The sequence below is a fragment of the Podarcis gaigeae genome, assembly GCF_964106915.1.
Source record: "Podarcis gaigeae genome assembly, chromosome: 8".
Taxonomy (NCBI): Eukaryota; Metazoa; Chordata; class Lepidosauria; order Squamata; family Lacertidae; genus Podarcis; species Podarcis gaigeae.
In genome coordinates this window covers 40,888,472-40,909,432 of record NC_139684.1, presented here as the reverse complement: position 1 = coordinate 40,909,432, position 20,961 = coordinate 40,888,472, and the positions used below count along the sequence as shown (strand labels likewise).

Below are 20,961 nucleotides of genomic sequence, written 5' to 3'. Positions count from 1 at the left end.
CACACATATATACACCCTCCCAAATGTTTCACACCTACCAAATGGGCTCCACAATGGAAGCAATGCTACTCTCAGCACCCCACTTCCTCCAGGAAGCAGACCCACCCAGCGCTCCCCAAGGAGGTGGCCCTTTCCGCCCCTGACCAAGGCTCCCTCTCTCCTCCTGACCCCTTTTCCTCACGAGAAGAGGAAGCCCCCCCCCCACTTGCAGGGACCACCCCTCCTTCCCCTGCCACCTCCCCTTCCCAGGCTCACATCGTCCATCAACAGCAAGACCAAGTTAGGGGGTCGTGGTAGAGTGGTGTTAGCGGCCCTGCCCAGGCCGCACAGGCCCAGCAGCAGAAGCAGTCTCGTCTCCATGGCAACCACTCCAAGCCCACCGCGAGTCCGAAAAAAAGTTGGGGAAGAGGGAGCGGCCCAAGGGGCACGTGGGAACACTCAGGGTAACTAGAAAGTCACTACCGGTTCTCCATTGAACGCGCTGAGTTAAAGACATGGGCGGGACTCAAGAGGGAGCACTTTAGAAAGAAGGAAAGAGCCCACGCCACACTTTTGGCACATGGTATGGTTTTAATTATATGTAGTAACCCACCCACAATATGGGAGTTTTGTAAATATAGGTGAAATAATTGCTCCTGGCCCCGCATATGGCGGCAGCGGATATGCTGTTCAAAAAAAGCTGGAAGTGGGAGGAGACTGCCTGGTAACCCTCGCCTGCAGTCTCTATGTAGGAACAAGAGTCTGGGCCGGCTCATTCACTCGCGCCTGAGAGTCACGTGCGCAGAGCCGCGGAGGCGGAGCCGTGGTCCGCTGGGCTCATTGGTTCTCCGATCACGTGGATGTAAATACTGTAAGGGCAAAGATGCTGTGAAAGAGGGAGGGACGAAGCGAACCCACCAGTACCCAAGATGGCGGTTTGTATTGCTGTGATCGCCAAGGAGGTGGGAGATCGGGCAGGGGCAATTGAGGGACGGGGCGGCGGGTTGGGGAGGGAGAGAGGAAGGATAAGCGTGGGGGAACACAAGAATTGCCTTCAGACATTCCTGGGCAGCCGTTAACCAGGGAATGAGGGTAAATCCTCTTCTGCTATTCTAACCCCCGCAAAGGGTACGTAGCTAGTTAATCTATGGAACTCTCTGCCACAAGATGTAGTGATGGCCAGCCAACTTGGATGGCTTTGAAAAAGGGTCGGACAAATTCATGGAGCAGGAAAAGCTATTAATGGCTATGCTCTTTCTCCACTGTTAGAGGCAGGTTGTCTTTGAGTACCAGTTCCTGGAAACAGCAGGATGGCAGAGGTGCTCTTGCATCACGTCCTGCTTGTGGGGCTTCCCATTGGGGCATCTGGTTTGCCACTTTGATAACAGGATGTTGGACTAGAATCAGCCTTTCTCAACCTTGGGTTTCCAGATGTTGAACTACAACTCCCATCATTCCTAGCTAGCAAGGCCAGAGCTCAGGGATGATGGGAGTTGTAGTCCAACAACATCTGGGGACCCAAGGTTGAGAAACACTGGTAGATGGACCAGACTGAGCCTGTCAGACTCTTATGCTATGTTCTGAAAGCAGGGCTGCTATCTTTGGCACCTTCTGAGGCTGACACCCCAACAGTGGGGCAGGGACTACTGCTGATCCCTGGAGCCCCCAGCTCCTCCCTTGTTGTCACTTCCCATTCTGTTGCATTCAATAAGCAAGAAAGGAGCAACAGCTGCAGCAGCCTCTGTTAAATTTGCTCTCGCTCTCTCTCTCTCTCTGGGCAGTGGTGCAGGTTGTGCATTAAAGGTTGAAGGAGAAGTGAATGGGTTGCAGTGACAACCGTGATGAGGAGTTGGTTTTCATCAGGTTTTCTTCTCCTTTCCTAAGTAATAATCAGGGAGGGGAATCGGGAGGAAGCAAAGCACCCAATTCATATACGAACTGTGTGTGGAAAATTGTCAAACTTTTTGGGCACATCCTTGTCAGTGCGCCTTTCAGCTGATGCCGATGACTGGGCTCAAAGACTGGTTCTGCCCTGACTAGGCTAGGCGAGCTAGAGCACTTCTAGAGACCTTCCACTCCTGGAAAGCAGGTCTAAGTCCACTGGACCCACAACTGTCCATTGTGAGCACCAAACTCAGCAGAGTATGAACAACACGGAAGAAAGCTGTGAAGCATAACTCTTCTTTATTTTCTAATAGCTACTGCAGACTAAAAACTAAAGAGCTACTGGCTTGCATGAGTGTTACAGTTCTCACTCAGCCATCTAATCTCTACATAGATAACACTCAGACTCCCCACAGAGTCAGGCAGGAGCAGAAGAAGCAAAGAGCAGTTTCCGCCCCCTCCCTTCTGAAAACATCAGGAGATTTTCGCAATGGGAGGGGGTGAAAATAGCCACAATCCTTCCATCGGGATGTTGGAGTCTGGGGGTTTAAAGCTGCTTTACCTTGCTTTTTTCTGCAACCCTAACTGGAAATATTAATGTGGGTTGCATAAAAATTCAGATATGAATATTGTTTTATTGTGTCTTGCCTGTAAACGGCCTTGTCAAAGAAAGGCAGAACATATTTTAATAAACATGTACTTAAAAATGTGATCTTTGCTTGGGGATTTGAGTTCTTCCAGCTGTGAACCAGTTGTCGGGGGCTTGCACCTGGTTTGATTGAGATAGGTGTCTGATTTGGATTCTGTGTTAAAATTGGTCTGAAAAGGTACTACTTAGAATCCTGTTGTGGGAGAGGGAGTTAGAACTGCATAGATCAGTTGCATCACTTCATAGTTCAGTAACTTGGTGGTTTGTTTGTTTTTTCATTCTAGAACTATCCTCTGTACATCAAGAGCATTCCGACAGAAAATGAACTGAAGTTCCACTACACAGTCCACACGTCTCTTGATGTTGTGGATGAGAAAATCTCTGCTATGGGAAAAGCTCTTGTGGACCAGAGAGAGCTCTACCTGGGGTTGCTCTACCCAACTGAAGACTACAAAGTGTATCGTAGATGCCTTTTGGGTTGAATGAGGAGTTGGCCTAGATCACATTCAAGATCCCTTCCAGCTCTGCAGCTATGTGCTTGTTTCTCAGGTTCCCTTCTTGCAGTCTTGCTTCATTATTCCAAGAGAACTTAAAGGAGGGTAAAGTTCTCATCACAGCTGGGCTGCAGCACCTGAATTTAGTTGGATCTGTTGCTGTTTAGTTTTAAACTAGTATTGTGTGCTTTGATATATAGAGAAAGGTAGTAAGGCACTAACTTTGTATGTAGAAGGTCCCAGATAGGGGCATTTCCAGGTAGAGCTGGGAAAACTAGAGAGCTGCCAGTCAGTGCAGGCATTACTGAGCTTGATGGACCAATGGCTGACTCAGCATAGGCAGCCTCCTATGTAGTTTAGAAGTTAAACAGCGGTTAAGGCTGCATGCAACTGCTCTGTGGCCTTAAGACTGTGCAGTCAACAGCCACTACCAAGCAACTTGTTCATCCAGTTGAAGGACAAATCTGGAATGTGATACCATAGGAGCCCCTGGAACTGAAATCTAAAGTCGATTGGTCAAAATAGGGTGTGGGTTGTGCTTGCAGAACGAGTGACAGTGCAGAGAGCTGCTGTGTATTCAGTCTGAACCCAGTTACATGTGGGCAAGCTGCTCCTTGCTTAGGAAGTGTTTAGCATAACCCGGTTGTTTTGTGTTTATTTGTTAAGGGCTCAGTGATGGAGCACAGACTTATTTGGCCTCTCCAGAAAAGGCTGAGAGATTCTTGTCTGGAACCCTGGAAAGCTGCTGCCAGTCAGTGTAGACCAGTGGTAGCTAAATTGTGCCCCCCACCGCAAATGTTGCTTAACTATAACTCCCATTGTCCTCAACCATTGGCTATTCTGGCCAGTGCTGATGTGAGCTGGGATCTTCAGGAGGGCTTCAGATTAACCACCCCTGGTGTAGACAGTACTGAGAGATGATGGACCAATGGCCTGACTGTGCGTGAGGTGGCTTCATATATTCTTAAAAATAGACCTTGACTGCTGAAGCAGATATGGCTACGTGACCAATTCCAAGGTGAAGTTTGTGATGGTGGTGGATTCTTCCAACACGGCACTCAGGGACAACGAAATCCGCAGTGTAAGTACAGGGCAGCTGCAGGGAGCCAGTCAGAGTAGAACTTCCTTCTGCTTACTCAAGACTAATTGGTCCCTACATTCTGGTCACTGAAGTGGTTCTTCCCTTTTCAGATGTTCAGGAAGCTGCATAATTCCTTCACTGATGTCATGTGCAACCCCTTTTATAATCCCGGGGACCAAATCCAATCCAGGTGAGCAGGCTGGTGAGAGTACCTGTCTCTTTGGAACTTAACTAGCTTTGTTGGTCTTACAGGGCTGTTGGAAGCTTTGTCTTTCCAGAATCCGCTGAACTATTCTAGTGGCATTTAGCAATATTATGCTGAGCCTCTTCCACATCTGCCCTGCAATAGTATTCACCTCTTGTTTCCCCTTCAAAAATCATGGAATCATGCCATAAACCTTCCTGTCAATTAAGATCTTAGGAGCTCCCTCACTGGGTGTTCCCCACTTTCTGGAGGTACAGCAGGTAGCTACTAAAGAGTGGGCTTCTTGAGGATTGTACCCAAATTATTGAACTTCCACCTGAGGCATTTTGCCTGGTTGGTTGTTTACTATTTTTTAGATCATCCTTTCTCAACCTTGAATCCCCAGGTGGTGTTGGACTACAACTCCCATCATTCCTTGCCAACATGTCTAGTGGTCAGGGATGATGAGTTTCCATGCATACATAAGAAAATATGAGTATGCTTGTAGGATGGAATGAGACAGGTGAAGCAACCTGCTTTGTTAAATGCTCTCTTGGATCTCTGTGCTTTCAAATCTGCTTGCAACATGGAGGAAACTGTTTTAAAGGCAACAGTGATAGATGTACCACTGGCAAGCGCAGCCATATAAGTGAAAAGCTGCCTTTTTATTGCTCCATTATCTTAGTTAGCTGGTCTGTCTTTGATGAACCTTTGTCCTGCTTTTTTTAACACTACCTGTCCCTCCTTTTCCAAGGGCCTTTGACAACATGGTGACTTCCATGATGGTGCAAGTTTGTTGAAGCTTCTGCCTCTTCTTCCAGCTGATTTACCTGAGACAACTTGTCCCACTGTACAGAATTGTTTGTTGTGTATATTCTTCCTTCCAAAATCCCACATTGTATAATAAACTCATTAACTAAGTTAGTCTGTGCTTGTTCACCAAGGTATATGGAAGGGGATGGTTGTAGCAATACCATGAAAAAGTTGAAAAGCCCCCTCTTGCTAGTAAGATGTCTCCCAGGTAAGAGAAATAACTTGGATGAGAGCATAAGAATAAGCTTGCTGTATCTGACCAGTGACCCATCTACTCCAGCATTCTGCCTCTGACAGTGGATGGAGAACATAGCCATTGATAGCCTTATCATCCATGATGTCTATAATCCTCTTTTAAAATCATCCTTGTTGGTGGTCCTCGCTTGTTGGATGCAGTAGATCAACCCCAACAAGGTGCCCCCCAAAGTGGCCTATTTACTTGAGCTTGGTTCTACTTCCTTAATGGCTCTAAACCTGTTACAAAAGAACTAGCTAGGGCAGCTCAGAGGGGCGATTAAAAATGGGAGATTAAACCATGAGAGTGGATCAGAACTAAAATCGGTATTTTGTCTGCTCAGAGTCCGCATCAGATTACAGGTGCTTGTCACACAAAGACTGGATCTGGGCTCTTCTACCTGCAAAATATCTGCTCTTCAGCTAGGTCCCTTTACTGGATTGTACTACTTCGGTCTGCAGGTGGAGCTGCATATTTAAATGCCCCTTTAAAAATCCCTTTAGTGCAGTAGGTTAGCATGTCAGGGAAACAGCTAGGTTAGTAATCTCTGACCTTTTGTGTTCATGGAGGGCTTCAAAAAAAAACCCTGAAAAGGTAACATATTAAAAACCCAGTCACCAATTTGCTGTCTAAAGTGGCATAGTCCAGAAATAACTGCATTTCATGGTTTTTTTATGTTCATGCAACATGACCTCTTAAAGAAGGTAGATTAGCCCAGAGAGAAATCCACAGCCAATGCTTTTGTTGTGGGTTTAGTTTAATCAGTTGGATCTTTTATTTTATTAAAAAATATTAACTTACAAACATTACCACAAATGGCATCTCTATTCATATACAAATTTAATACAAAAAAAAAAAACCCTTTTCACTCTGCTTATTTCAACTTCTGCCCATTTATTACTCCTTTAGGATACAATCCCCAGGAACATTTCTCCTCTGCAGTTCTCTTACACAAGAGAACTTCCCTGGGGATTTATTGTTTTTCTTATCCCGTTAGGACTTGAAGTTGCATCTTTTCACTTGCCAAAATCAAAAGGTCATGTTTTTCACCCTGTAAAGGTGACCTGCAGCCACCCCCAGGTACCACACTTCTTGGAATTGCAGTGCTTGAGGAAAAGATTACTAGAATGAATTATGGAATTTAACAGATGTTTCTTTTCGAATTTGCTGGCTACTGTAAAAACACTAAATGTGAAATATAAATTTAGTTAAGATGTGAGCTAGACTGTCCATTCCGGATAACAGTGCAATTCAGAAAACAAGGTGATAAGTTTCGCCCATATGAACAACTTTCAAGGTTTGAGTTTTTTTATCATTATTAATGTTTTGATCTGGCAAGTCCTATTATTTCAGGGTTGCAGAAAGCTGCTTTTAGTATCTATCATTTCATTGGGATTCTTTTGGGCTGGAATGGAAACAGTCTAAACAGAGATAAATAGTAGGTGAGTGCAATAGTAAAAAACTCATTTAAATAGGCAATAGGTTAACTTCAAATAAGCTTTTCTTAAATTAGTTTTAAAAGGAGGATATGATAGGAAAGAAATGCAAGACATGCAAGGCAGACAGGAATAAAGACACCCTGCTGCCTCCACCACTACCCCTTGGTGGTTCTCTTCCCAGCCCACCAAAATCGACACAATTTCCTTCATTTGGCCTCCACAGCTCCTCCCAAGCTGGGAAGAGAATGGAATTTAAAAATGCTCAGATTAGACCCATCAGTTTAAGCTCAAGCAGGTAGCAAAGGTGTACAAAACTGGCCCACCATTTTGAGTTACACCTTCATCACAAGCCCATGTAACAGAAAGTGGTTCTACACAACCAGGCTGAATGGGGTGCAAAGGTGCAAAGTATTACACAAAGACACCTAAGGCTGATGAGAGCTTCACAACACACCTGCCCTGCAAACTTAATCCAGTTTTTAAAAAATAAATATATATACAATTAATGGCTGTGGCCAAGGAACCTTGGGAAGCACAGGAGTGCATGATTTCCAATAGGACTTGGGATCTAACTGTATTTGTTCGCGATCATATGAGAGGGTGAGCAGAAGGACCATGATATAGTTAACTCAGCTTACGATTCATAGCATAGACACTCCTTTAGATGCAACGGTGAGGAAGGGGTGGGGAGAGGAAGAGCAATGGAAATAGATGCCCTAGTTGCAAGACTTGTTCATCACTAGCATGCCAGTTGTTTGTTTCTCTATGTAAGAGTTGGATCTGGCCTCTTTCAAAGGAAACAAGTCCTCATTTGGGTTTGGGTGATGTACATTTAAAACACCTACCAGGATGCTACTTAGTCCCCTTTCTGAAGCCATCCCTAGAGTCAAATGCTTACCAAGAAAATCAGCAGATGAACATCCAGTGAGGATCATACAGCATGCCAAGAATCACGGAAAGGGTGGCAGAGAGAAGGGGGGGGTGTTTCCAGACCCTACCAGAGTTCTAATTTTCTACACATCAAGAGAAAATTCAAATGAAGCTCTAAACAATGACATATAAATTTGGGGGGAAAGTCATTTTTTGCACCCATTGGGCCACTCCAGCATTTCTTTTTTCTTTGCCCAAGGAGGAGATAACCCTGTGTATCTTGTCTGGAAGACTGGCATAGAAGTTCAACGCTTGCAAGTCACTCTCACAGGATAACAAAGGAGAAATATTCTTTGGGCGGATCCACTTGCTTTTGCTCCCCTGTTCCGGTCCAAGTTGAGTCCTGGCTTGGGTCACCTTGTCCCACTGCCTAGTAAGGCATGTACCAAGGAGAAAGTCTTCCACGGCCCCTGGAGAAGAACACACACACACATTGACCATGGCAAAAGTTAGCCCAGATGTTTCACCACCCCATCCCTGGCCTAGGCATCATTTACTCAAAGGGATAAAATAAAATAAAATATTGAATTCTTAAATTGAAGAGGCGCTTTGCCTAATTTCATGCTGGTGCCAATGAAAGAAACAATGGGGGGCAGGTGCAGAGAAAGTGGGGGAGGGGGATAGTTGCCTTGCCCACGGCAGTCCCTTATAGTAGGGATGGGGATCATTCTTCAGCCGGAAGGCCACACTCATGGGCAACTTTCCGGGGGCCGCATACAAGGGTGGGCAGGGCCAGATTAACAATGGGTGGAGCAATGGATGTGACTCTTACCTTAACACCAGTGTAGGCTACATTCTAGCCATGCTAGTACCAGATGTTTCTACCTGCACAAACACTCCATCTTTGCAAGCTAGAGGCGTCGTCACAGGTAAGCATTCAAAGATGGGAGAGCAAGGCGAGGGGTGTGGCCAGAGGAGAATCCCAAGGCCAAATAAAGAGTCTTGGAGTGCTGCATTAGGCCTCTGGGGCTGAGGTTCCCCACCTCTGCCCTATAGATTGCCCCCGAATGAATGCAGCCCTTAACAGAACCCTTGCCTATGATATATTTTGCTCTTCCACAATCCACCCAACCCTTTGTTGCAGAGCTGTAGGCCTCCCTTATATGAGCTTCCCTTTCCCAACACCCCAACTCCAGGATGCTGTCCCCAAAAACCATCTAAAATTACGAAATGCATACAAAATGGAGTGGAAGAGGTCAGGAGAAACAAAGGAATTTCTTGAGACTATAAGCCAATCTAGATGAGTAAATGCATCAACTCAGCCTCTAAGGGTGTTCTGCCTTTCCTTCATATAAGCCACTTGCTCATTAGCTACAAGAGACATCCATCACTGATAGAATTGATTCCCAGTGGCCTTGGCAAACTGCATTCAGGGCCATGGTCAGCTGGAGCTATGCACAAAGCTGGGTATATTCTATGCTGTGTGATCACAGCGTACAAGTATGGTATTGTTTTATCACTGAAAACCACACACAGCAAATTTCTAGCCCTTAATCTTAATAATGAAGCACACTGGGTGGCTTTCGGACAGGTTGCTGTGAGGATAAAATGGGGAGTTGGAAAACCATGTGCACCAGCTTGAGCTTGGAGGGAAAAGTGGCATATAAATGCAATTAATAAATAAAATAAAATAAATGATCTTTTGCCATTGCTATTTTTTCATACCGTTTAGTGTTTTTTTACTTAGGATTTGGTCTTTTAATGGTTAGGGCACATTGGGTTCAGTTTGCTAAACAAAATCGGGATCTAAATTATTAAAATAAACCCTTAGTTATCACAGTCAGTCCAGACTCTCAACAGCAGCAGAGAGGATTGTCAATGGTGTATAGAGACAGCCCTAAACACAGACCCCTGTACTCAGACAAGCTTTTAGATCCTGCAAAAGACAGAAAAGTAGTTTTTCGGCTCATCTAGGGCAAAGGTGTCAAACCCCCACCCCCGAAACAACTTGGGGATGCTGAAAGTGCAAGCCAAGCCAGAGCAGCACAAGTGACACACTCACTCCCAGGGGCACTCCATGCCAGCTGATCTTTCTGGGATACCGAGCTGACGGGTTGCTCATTTCTGTTCCTTCCGATATGGAAAAGAGAACTGCTGCCCATGGGCACCACTAAGGTGTCCAACTCCTTGTCTGCGTGCAGCTTACAGGCCCTGCTGGCCACGCAGATGCACAGGTGATGCTGAGCCTGCCTGACAGCAGCAGCACCCAGGAGTCAATGTGCTGCTAGTGGCAGATTGTGCCAGCATCTTATACTGTCCCCCAGAAAGACGGTATATAGCAGGAAGAGGTCCTCTGTTCTCCTTCAGTTCCTAGCCTCAGACATCCAGGGCTGGATGCAACTAAGTTGTTGTGCTTGCAGAAACCAGCAGAGTGCTATGGGACTCTTCTCCACGCACACACACACACACACACACACACACACACACACACCTGCTCAGGAAAACCCTCTGGACAGCATTGGGGTGTGGGAAGAGAGGAGGAAAGAGCATCCCATCTGGCAAACAGAAATGCTTGTATTGATGGAATGATAGCCTTACTGTGATGTTGGACTGGCAAGCAGTCTTCTGCTGTCCACTCACCTGTGCACCCTTCCACGTGGCCTTAAACGCTGCCCTCCACAGAAACTGGAGCGGCGAGGCAGAGCCCCCCGACCATGGAAAGCACCCCGGGAACCGCCCCGGTCTGTGGAGCTGATGCCTGGCATGTTGGTCCTCTTGGGCAACACCTGAAGCGAAGCAAAGACAACATGGTGCCACAAAATTAGCTCACATCACTTACAGCAGAGATGGGGAGCCTGCCCCCCGCTCCAGATGTTATTTCACTACACTGCCCATCAGCCCTGACTGAGCCTTGTCCACGCTGGCTGGGCCTGATGGAAGGATCGAGCCCAACATCTGCAGAGGGTGCAAGTTTCCACATCCCTGGCTTTCCATCTTGGACTGGGATGTGAACACATGATGGAAGGCACCTTGAAGTTTTGCACAGAAGTGCAACACTGGGCTGTAGTTACATAGAATGGAAGTGAAAGGCCAGTTTGGAAAGCAACACACCCACATTTGGAAAGACACAGATAGGGGAAGGTATATAGGTACCTATAGACCAGTACTGTCTACTCTGATTGGCAGCAGCCCTCCAGGGTCTCAGGGAGAGAGAGGCCTTTCTCATCAGCTGCCTATGGGGAGTTGGTGCCAGGGATTGGGCCTGGAACCTTCTGGATGCAAAGCAGGTCCCCTACCCACTTAGAAATACAAGCCCACACCCCCAAGGTAGGGTTCTGCATCCCCAGAGACCCCTCCTCTTCCCATGACACACACCTTGATGATACGGCCTCTGAAGGTGCTCTCGCCCAGCTCCACAGCAGCCTTCACAGAACTCTTGTCAGCAAACTCAATGTAGGCATACCTGCAACAACAGGAGGAGCTGTGAAAGTCACCTGGGGCCAATTTGCAAGCTTCTGATGGGAGAAAGATGCACTTGTGTATTCCCCCTGGGGCCACAATGGGAAGCAGATTTGTCCTCCTCATTGCATCTTTATGTGCCCCCAGACTGTCTCTATTTTCAGGTGTGATTCAATCACATCCCTGCCAATTCAGGTTGTGCACATAGAGTGAATTCAAAGCTCCTGAAAAACAAGCCAGCTTCCCCAAAAGACTGGCCATTTTGTGGTAAGGAAAGTGATGGCAAAATGCACTGGAAACTGCTAGATAACACTATCTTTCTTGCAACGTTGCCTCCTCCACAAACAAATCAGGCTGAATGCTACCTCAATAGCCAGCATTGTCTTAGTGCAGGCATGTCCAATAGGTAGATCGTGAGATCTACCGGTAGATCACCAGATGCCTATGGCAGATCACCGGTAGATCAGTGCCCTCGCCAAGAAGCTCAAGAACTTCGGCTACCCTAAAAAAGGCTCAACAACTGACCTGAACCCCCCAAAAGGGGGTAGATCACTGTCAGTTTTTAACTCTGGGAGTTGGTCACCCCTGTCTTAGTGCGTCCCTGCAAACAAATCAGGATGAATCTACTATTTTGGAAAGTTGTGTGTCTCTTTGTTATCTATGCATTTAGACACCTCTTAAGATACTGCAACCAAATTTTGTGTGATAGTTTCCTGAGGTCACAGAGCAGGTTTCTGTCTGTTTGTATACAAATGGATGCCGCTGTGAATCAAGATGGTGGACTGAACCCTTCAAAAGTGCACTGATTTTAACCCACTGATATCAAAACTACAATGATTTTTTGGTTCCTTATAATTCCCATGCAACACTGGGTATGAGGCTTTTAGTGCTTGATAAACAAGCCTTCTGGAAGCACTCTTCATCTCAGTGACTTGCTGGAGCAATACAAAACCTTCAGAAAGACATGATGGCCACTCAGCCATTTACAATCTGCACTGCCAGGAGTGGAGGGACAGAGAAGAACATGTCTGATCCAGAGGGGCAGCCTCAGGGGTCAGACTCACTGGGCACCTGGCAAGACCCACACCCGGCCACGTTGCTCATGGCTGATCCCCAGAGCCCTGCCATGTGTAGGATGATCCCTTTCTTCATCACCATCTTGGCTTGTTCCATCTGCCTTCCTGTGAGCCATGAGACGAACAAAGAGGAGGAGCCAGCACCCCCCCCCCCAGTCTGCATTCACTCTGGCACCTGGAAGCCATCCCATCCATCTACCTGGCCCTCAAGAGAGACAGGCACCCCATCCTTCAAAACCACAACTGCCCCCCTTCCCCACCATCAAATCACTTGCCCTTTAGGATGACCGGAGAACTTGTCGCAGAGGATAGTAACTCTGTTGATCTGACCGCAGCTGTTGAAATGGGACTCCAGCTCTTCTGCGCTTCCACCATAATCCACCTATAAAGATCACATCACACATGTCCAGACTTCTGCCCCACTGCCCAACGATTCAGGGAAGAGGCAGAGGCTAGTGGGGAAAGCATCTGCTTTTGACGGAGGGTCCCTAGTTCAATCTCTGGCATCTCCAGCTAGAGCTGGGGGTGTCCCCTGGTCTGAAACCCTGGAGAGCTGCTGCCAGCCAGAGTGGACAATATTGAGCTTGGTGGTGATGAATTCAAATCACATCCTGCCCCTCTTCTCCCAGAGGAGCCCAGGGCAGCAAGCACATCAACAACAAAACAATTTTGGAGTGTGGGGGGGGAACCATTCTAAAATCCTGGGCTGCCAGGAACACTGGCTTTCAGACATCAAATGCCTGGGTCAGCAGGGACGTTTTTGATTTCCTCCTGAAAGTCAATAACGAGGGGGAGGAACACACCTCAACAGGGAGGGCATTCCACAAATAGGGAACCGCCACCAAGAAGGCGTGACAGAGCAGCCCGCAATGGACTGACTCAGTGTGTTCTTATGAGAGTACACAGTGATTTATAAAGATCAGCAAAGCCTCTGCAGCAAGAGAATATTTAACCACATGCTGAGGACGTATCAGGTCCTAAAAGCCCCCTTCCTCCTGGGAGTTAACGTGTCTTAATTTTTGGAAGACAGGTGCTGAAGCTCATGCCTGCCAATCACGACCGTTCTTGTATCCTAACCATGTGTTTTGCGGTCAACTGGTTGGCATCACAGCAACAAGGGGAGACTGTTCTGCAGGGTCTCTAGCCCAGACACTCAATGCTGCTCCAGCTCCCTTGAAGCCCCATCTCACTTACATTTCCCACGTAGACAGAGCGCTGATCAACTTCCATTTTTTCCTGAGTTGCCCGAGGCAAACCAAGTCCTGTGGAAGGGAGGAGGAGGAGACCTCATGGGAATCGTGGTATGCCAGAGGTGGTTGACCTGTGTCTCTTCAGAGGTTACTAGACTCCAACTCCCATCTTCCTTGACCGCTGTCCTGCCTGGATGGGGCTGATGGGAGTTGGAGTTCAGTTTCTGAGTTTTGAGAACCTGCTTTTGAGTTCTCAGCCCTTTGAAATAAGACCACATAAAAAATAATACATTGATATCCCACCTGTTTTGAAAGGAGTTAAAGGCAGGGCATATGGCCTCCTCCATTTTAACATCAAAACAACCCTGCAATGAAGGTCTGCCTGAGCATATGTAGTGGCTAGCCTTCATGGCTGAGTGAGGATCTGAATGCAGTTCTCCCCTGTTTTCCCCCCAGACTATTAACCACTGCAGCAAGCTGGCTTTCCTAACTTGTCTTCATAATACCTGTCCATGCAGTCTTGAGGTCCAGAAACCCAAGGATGCAATTTTACAGAAGTTATACTTAATATGGCTTCTTTTCTAAGAGCCTTTGCCAGCCTAGTAACCTCCATTTCTTTTGGATGACAACTATCATCATCCCCAGGAGTGCCCTTCCCACTTGCAATTCCCAATGGGAGCCTCACATCAGGATCTAGGCACTGTTCAAAGGAACAACCCAGGCTCTGTCCAAAGACTGGCAACCTAATATTACAGGTAGTGCCCAGTTATGACTTCCTTTCTCCATTCACTTGCAGGCCCTTGAGGTGGCATTGCCCAATGCTTACAAGGTCTTCTGGGGCACACATATCTTTTGGAATCACACAGTGAAGCCGCTTGGGATAACGGCATGCTGCTGTCAGCCAACCCTTAAAACACTCACAAAAACCGTACCTGCCTCTGATCTCATGATGAGGTTCTTTGCTTCGGCCTGCAGCTCCTGCAGCCACTCCTCCTCTTTCTCCATCTCACGGACCTTGGCCTTGATGGCCTCCAGTTCCTGCATAGCAAGATTGGGGGAGGAGGCAATAAGAGAGGTGCACAGGGTTGTGTTGAAGGAGCACAGCAGAGTAATCAGCCCATCCTCAGCCAGCTTCTGTTCAAGGAGGGATTGAGTGAGACTCCTGTGCAAAACCAGGCTGCCCATTCTGATTGGGAAGCTCAGTCTTCTAGACCAGTGTTTCCCAACCTTTGGTCTCCAGCTGTTTTTGGACTACAATTCCCATCATCCCTGACCACTGGTCTTGCTAGCTAGGGATGATGGGAGTTGTAGTCCAAAAACAGCTGGAGACCAAAGGTTGGGAAACACTGTTCTAGACCTCTAATACCAAAGCTCTTAAAAGTTCCAATGTTGGTTAAGTAGATAGGTGTGAGTGTGTGCATGTGCATGCACACACACAACTTTGTAAGGCTCAGCAGAAGTGGAGATGGTTTGCTGTTTGTCACCTGAGTCGGTTAACCAACCAGCTCACCCAGCTCCACAGACAGCCTCTCAGCAATATATTTCTGGTTCCAATGAAACCATGTTGCAAGAAAGCACCCTTGAAGCTGATCCCTTTTGGATTTCGTTTTGGTTTTTTTTTTACTTATTTAAGCTTAGCAACCATAAATCCATAATTTATCAAAATTGATCACAGGCTGACTTCAAAACAAATAACAAATAAGATATACATAAAAGCACATATAAAAGATGCAGCCAGATCAACAATACTTTAAACATGTATTGCCTGAACAAACAAGGGCTCTATCCATCCCCCAGATCACCCTTCACCCACCTGGTGCACTCCAGTTGTTTTGGACTACCATCACCCCTAGTCAGCACTGATGGGAATTGTAGTCCAAAACATCTGGAAAGCACATGATTGGTGAGTGCTGACTTAGATTAAAGCAGCATTGGTGTCAGACAAACCTCCCAGTAGAGGGTATTCCAAAACTAGGGCAGCACAGCTGAAAATCCCATTTCCTCATTGCTTTTGCACAGCACACTTTACCATACCTTACTGCCATCCTATAAAGATCAGGCTCAACCAGTAGCCCTCCAGCTGTTGCTGCTACTACACCTCCCATCAACCATGATCACTGGCCATGCTGACTGGGGGGGGGGGGCGGTGATGGGAGTCCAAGCACCTGGAGGGCCACAGACCTCAAGTCATCCCTTACAGCAGGATTTCCCAAACTTGGGTCTCCAGCTGTTTTAGGACTACAGTTCTCATCAGACCTGACTGCTAGTCCTGCTAGCTAGGGATGATGGGAGTTGTAGTCCAAAAAATAGCTGCAGACCCAAGTTTGGGAAACTGCCTTAGAGGCTCTTTCTGTTATTGTTTCTCCTGCCCCAAATGAAGCCAACATGGTGCCTTCCAGATGTTGCTGGATGACAACTCCTATCATCCCTGGCCATGCTGGCTGGAAAAGATTTAGGAGTCCGACAACATATTGGGGCAACATATGGGGGCAACCAGACTTACAGGGTCTTCCACTTCCAGGAGCTCCTTTCTATCTCCTTTCAGAGGACTCAGCTTGGTCTCTTCTTCCAGGTGCTTCTGCCAAGCTGAAATTTCAGTCGCATCCCAGGGGGAATTAGCAGTGGCTAGAGACGGAGGGTTCTGCCACCAGGAATCAGCGTCAGGGAACTGGGGGCTTGGGGAGGAAAACAGAAGCACCAAAAGTGAGCTGGAGCTCTAAAGTAACTGGAAATTTACACAGACTCTTCTGGCCTTTGCCCCCACCCCCCCACCCCGTTTTCCTTCACGTGTTTTGGACTGACTCCCATCAGCCCCAGGACACAAAAACGTAAAGCACAGAAATTTGTGCCCATGGCATGCAGGCTTAGCAGCTGGGCTAATTCAATTCTTTCCAACCACAGACACTTGCAGCAAGAGGAGGAAAGCTGTGGCCCTCCAGATGTTGCCAGACAACAGCTCCCATCATCCCTGGATGCTCAGGCAGTTGGGAGTTGGCATCCAGCAACCTCTGGAGTGTCACAGATGTTCTCCACTCCTGACTTAAAGCATAGTCCTAAGATTCCTCACTCATCATAGCTAAGCCCCACTGAGTTCAATAAGGCTTATTCTCCAGCACGCACATAGGACTGCAGCCTTTATGTGAAGCAGAGCCAGAGAGGGGTGGAGGGGGCAGAGTATATATCTAAGGGACCTGAGGCAAAGCAGTAAACGACATCCTTCTTCTCCCAGCCCCCAGTCCAGTCTGCCTGAGGCAGAAAATCTCACAAGTGACTCCCATCTTCCCTGGCAATAGAAGCAGAATGATAATAATAAAGTAAATAACTTTATACATAATAACTTTACATAAATAAGGCAAGCTCTTCACGCTGTCTTATGGTAGAACAGGTTCCCAGGAACCAGGCTAGAGGCACAGGGGAGCTTCAGGGACGGAGTGTGTGGGGTGAGTGAAACTGTGTGTGTGTGTGTGTGTGTGTGAGAGAGAGAGAGAGAGAGAGAGAGAGAGAGGTGGAGGGGGCTGAGTATATATCTAAGGGACCTTTTTCAGGCCGAGGGTCATATTCCCTTCCAGGGACCACATACTAGTGGAGGGCAGGGGCAGGGGGAAAAGTGGGCGGTGCAACAAATGTAAATTTTACTTTCATACAGTAGGCTAGTTTCTACACACACTCACATACTGCTCTTTCTCCTCCATCCAGCAAAGCAAGAGGCCTTCCCAGAGATCAAGGACATATTACCGCTCAGCAAAAACACTTGAAGAGGGAGTAAAACAGGGTCGTTGAGCGTTGTGGGTGTGTAGCTCCGAAGACTCACTTGGGTAGCTAAAGAGGGGGGCTCTTTTTGGCCCCCAAATCCGAGGCTTATAGCAGGATACACCCATCTTTAAAAGACACCCCTATTTTGTTTAAAAGGAATATATGTACAGAGAGCAAGATGACGTTTGAGTTCAGGAAGGAAGGAAGCGGAACACTCCAGCAGAAAAATCCAAGGGAAATGGAGTTTTGCAAGTAAAAAGCCAGCTAATTTGGGGGAACCAGATAGCCCAGAGAGCACCAGCCTTCTTTTCTTTTGGCAGGTGCCATGGTTAGAAAGCAGCACCTCACAGTCACCTTTTAAATGTCCACAAATGCTTGCTTTCCCATTATAAATATGCTTGCTTTTAAGGTGCCACAATGGAGTTTGCTGCTTTGGGATGCAAAAAGCACCAGAAGCCCCTATTCCCTCCTGTACCCCTTTCTCCAGTTCTTTCTCCCAATTGGCAGGGAGGACCTTGCCCCCACCAGGCCCTGGCCCCACCCATCCTGAAACCAAGAAAGAGGCTTACAGAGTTTCAGACCCACTCAAGCTTCTCCCTCCCTCTTTATAATTACCTTGCCCCAAGTCCAAACATTGCTGCTCACTCACACCCTTTTTTGCAAGCAAGTCCACTTCTGTTTTATCTCACGTTAAGGAAGAGGCTCCGGCCAGTTTGGAAGAAGCAACAGGTGAAGAAGGTTTCTGGCCTTCCATTTGATACATCAACAGCCAATCAGATGCAGAGTTTGAGCCCCTGGAGGTGGGGCTAGCTACCTTGATGGGAGCAGAGACGAGAAACACCTCCTGAGTCCTGACAGCCAATTCAAGGTCAGTTTCATTGGTCTGTTTAAAGGCACTTCTCAATTGTATTTAAATACCTCCAAGTGATATACAAAAATGCAACACAAAAACAGAGAGTTTGCAGCTCTGGTTAAACTGACACACTTTCACAGATTCAAAGAAGGCAGGCAAAGGCAAGTTAGGTTCTCAAGAAGCTGGGAAAACTTTGTTGACTACAGCAGAAGATATGGGACGCTGCCAATTATGACATAAGAGTTTACATTATTTTAATTAGCTAAGATAATACAGCATGAGAGTTTCTGGGGAAAGCATTTGTTTGAAATGTCGATCCAGGCTATTTATAAATACCTCCAAATATCAAGTTTGTGTGTGTGTATTTTGTGTGTGTGTGTTTCACTGATAGTTTTTTCAAATAAATAAAGATAAGGTTTTATATAAAAAAGACACAAATACAGAGATACAACTTAAAAATTAATAAATGCAGCATATTATTAAAGAAACAGTCTGCACTAAGAAACAGACAAGGTGGTCCCTGGCCTCTTCAGTAGCTGCAGCTTTTGAAGCTGGAGTCAATTGGGGCTCCGCCCTCCAGGGCTAGGTGGAAAAAGGCTTGCAAGGCAGGGAGCAGGTCCCCCAGAACTCACAGTCAATATGGGGCATAGTTTGTTATAATCTTAGGCCTGTGGAGCTCCCTGCCACACAAGGCTGGTTAAGAAGAGAGTTTGGATTTGATATCCCGCTTTATCACTACCCAAAGGAGTCTCAAAGTGGCTCACATTCTCCTTTCCCTTCCTCCCCCACAACAAACACTCTGTGAGGTAAGTGAGGCTGAGAGACTTCAAATAAGTGTGACTAGCCCAAGGTCACCCAGCAGCTGCATGTGGAGGAGCAGGGAAGCAAATCCGGTTCACCACATTACGAGTCCACTGCTCCTAACCACTACACCACACTCGCTCTGTTAAGATGTGTCCCTTTGTTTACAGATGGGACTTAGCTGGTTTTACTCGTAATAATGGTCATGGCTTTGCATGTGTATGTTGATTTAAAGTGTTTAAAGTATTGTGGGGTTTTGGGGGTATTGGGGAATGGTAGTACCTCTGGCAGGGGACATGTGCTCTTTCTGGGGCACTTAGGTCTCACCTGAGGCTCCTGGAAGCATGTGACAGTGGCCACACCCCGGCTTCGACTGGCCAGCTAAACCAGGTGAGGGTCTCACACCCTCAGTGAGTTAGAGACTTTCCCTGCATGCAGACAGGCTCTGGCAGACTGAGCGGACAACACCAATAGTGGGGCAAAGGTTTGAGAAGGCAGTTTCTGCACATGCTGTAGGGGGAAATGAGGGGCAGATGGGGCTCGTCAACCTGGGAAGGTAGCCCATCTAGGAGAAGGAAAACTCTGATCCTCAACCTCTTCTGCCTTGTGGGATATCATCAGGAGAAGAAATGGCTAAGGAGTAAATGCTACACAAATCCAGAAGTGAAGCCCCTAAGGCAGTTAGATGGCACCTTGTACACCTCTTTCTGGCAGCTCCTGCAGCCAAGCTGGTGCCAAAAATATTGTTCTGCTTTCCTTTGGACCACATCACTGATGCCAAGATGCAGGTCTTGTTGTCTGGGCAGCCCAGGACCTCCATGCACACTGCTCAGGCTTATTCCCCAGGGAGGTCACTTTGGTACTGCTAACACTGAGGTTTGACTTCACCCCCAGAGGTGCACTCCATTTCTTCTTGAGACACACGGACACCAACAAATTGTTCTGGGGCTGATGGGAGTTGTTCTCCCAAACATCTGGAAAGCACCTGTTTGGAGTTCCCTGGAACTCATGGGTAATTCAATGAAACTGTTTGGCTGGAGATTCAGGGCAAATGGAAGTATTTCTTCACACAGTGCATAATTCATTGAGGGAGCTGTTTCTGCCAAGAGATGTGGCAATAGCCACTGGCTTACATGGCTTTAAAAGGGAATTAGACCAACTCTTTGAGGAGAAGGCGATCAGTGGCTATTTAGCATGGTTATATGAAACCTCTGTGTACAGTGGCAGTTTATCTCTAAGGAGCAGATGCTGGTGAGCCACTGTGGGAGAGGGCTATTTCTCTAATGTAACCTCCTTCTGGGCTTCCTAGAGGTGTCAGGTTGTCTGCTGTGAGATGCTAACTGAGACGGACCTTTAGGTTTCACCCAGCGGGGCTCTCTATGTTTATAGTCTAACTCCTCCCCTTTTAAAATAATTCAGGGATCTCCAATTATTGTTCATGCTGCAGACAACAACATCTGGAGAGTAGCAGGTTCCCCATCCCTGGAGGAAGAGGAAAAGTGATCTATCAGCAGTTATTAGCCATGATAGCTTAGTGGAACCTCCACAGCCAGGGGTAGTATACATCTGATTACCAGTTGCTGGCAGTATCAACAGGATGCTTGCTTAGATGGGTCTTTGGCATACGCCAACAGGCTCCTTTTGTCTTTATGCAGGCCAACATTGCTATTCTCAAAGAATGGATGGAAGGCTTGAACTATTTTTCTACATTTTGGTTTCAAGACTGTCAACAATATTAGGCATGCAGGCTTGAGTTAAGGCCTGTTAAAGCCTAAAACAGCAGCAATAGCTACAGAAATGAACTATCACTTCATTGTAATGGCTCTGTAAATGATTAAGATGAATACCAACTTCCTCCCATTTTCTCTTTTGAATTCTTGCACATTCATTGGCACCTGGAGTTACTGGAGCCTGGGTTCCAGCTGGAGTGCCAAAGTGCCCCTGGTTCTTGTATTTATACAAATCTGACTACTTCCTTATTGGTTGGTTGATTATATTTCAATCCCACCTTGCAAGGTAGGTTAGGCTGAAAGAGGTGACTGGCCCCAGGTCACCCAGTGAGTGTCATGCAGCTGAGTGGGATTTGAACCCGGATCTCTCAGGTCCATTTTGTTTTTTAAATTTTTTGGCAGAGCTGCTCTGGGAACAGTAGAAGGCCTAGCAGTTCGAAAGCATATCAGCGCAAGTAGATAATTAAGTAC

The 20,961-nt window shown here is 46.9% G+C and overlaps 3 protein-coding genes across 6 annotated transcripts in view; 1 reads left to right on the top strand and 2 right to left on the bottom strand.

Annotated features, from left to right (window-relative positions):
* Window positions 1-673, bottom strand: part of GALNS (galactosamine (N-acetyl)-6-sulfatase) — a 52,244-nt gene extending 51,571 nt beyond the window's left edge. The window contains exon 1 of one of the 3 annotated variants that reach the window (XM_083754563.1): window positions 256-673. In XM_083754563.1, the coding sequence (XP_083610689.1) occupies window positions 256-360 (105 nt within the window). In that variant the 5' untranslated portion in view covers window positions 361-673. The remainder of the gene's footprint in view (window positions 1-255) is intronic. The other 2 variants (XM_083754565.1, XM_083754566.1) reach the window with 2 other exon arrangements.
* A 128-nt stretch (window positions 674-801) lies between these two features.
* On the top strand, window positions 802-5,195 carry TRAPPC2L (trafficking protein particle complex subunit 2L). 2 transcript variants are annotated; one of them, XM_083754614.1, is made up of 5 exons: window positions 802-914; window positions 2,797-2,969; window positions 4,000-4,087; window positions 4,198-4,277; window positions 5,026-5,195. In XM_083754614.1, exons 1-5 carry the CDS (start codon window positions 909-911, stop codon window positions 5,069-5,071), a joined length of 393 nt encoding a protein of 130 aa, XP_083610740.1. In that variant the 5' UTR covers window positions 802-908; the 3' UTR covers window positions 5,072-5,195. The 2 variants fall into 2 exon arrangements, with proteins under 2 accessions (XP_083610740.1, XP_083610739.1); XM_083754613.1 differs by having other exon boundaries at window positions 805-941.
* A 148-nt stretch (window positions 5,196-5,343) lies between these two features.
* PABPN1L (PABPN1 like, cytoplasmic) lies at window positions 5,344-18,108 on the bottom strand. The gene is made up of 8 exons (XM_083754598.1): window positions 17,722-18,108; window positions 15,857-16,028; window positions 14,286-14,391; window positions 13,358-13,425; window positions 12,439-12,545; window positions 11,004-11,091; window positions 10,269-10,414; window positions 5,344-8,098 (listed from the first exon to the last, which is right to left on the bottom strand). Exons 1-8 carry the CDS (start codon window positions 17,739-17,741, stop codon window positions 8,059-8,061), a joined length of 747 nt encoding a protein of 248 aa, XP_083610724.1. The 5' UTR covers window positions 17,742-18,108; the 3' UTR covers window positions 5,344-8,058.
* Between the last annotated feature and the right edge of the window lie 2,853 nt (window positions 18,109-20,961).

What these genes read in the sequence shown, in the direction of transcription:
- TRAPPC2L (XM_083754613.1), top strand. Translation starts at nt 909, where the DNA reads ATGGCGGTTTGTATTGCTGTGATCGCCAAGGAG. An exon ending in CCAACTGAAGACTACAAAGT is followed by an intron (nt 2,970 to 3,999) that starts GTATCGTAGATG and finishes CTGCTGAAGCAG; the next exon opens with ATATGGCTACGTGACCAATT. An exon ending in GGGACAACGAAATCCGCAGT is followed by an intron (nt 4,088 to 4,197) that starts GTAAGTACAGGG and finishes TTCCCTTTTCAG; the next exon opens with ATGTTCAGGAAGCTGCATAA.
- PABPN1L (XM_083754598.1), bottom strand. Translation starts at nt 17,741, where the DNA reads ATGTTTGGACTTGGGGCAAG. An exon ending in TCCTGGAAGTGGAAGACCCT is followed by an intron (nt 14,392 to 15,856) that starts GTAAGTCTGGTT and finishes CTTGCTATGCAG; the next exon opens with GAACTGGAGGCCATCAAGGC. An exon ending in CCACGTGGAAGGGTGCACAG is followed by an intron (nt 8,099 to 10,268) that starts GTGAGTGGACAG and finishes GTTCTTCTCCAG; the next exon opens with GGGCCGTGGAAGACTTTCTC.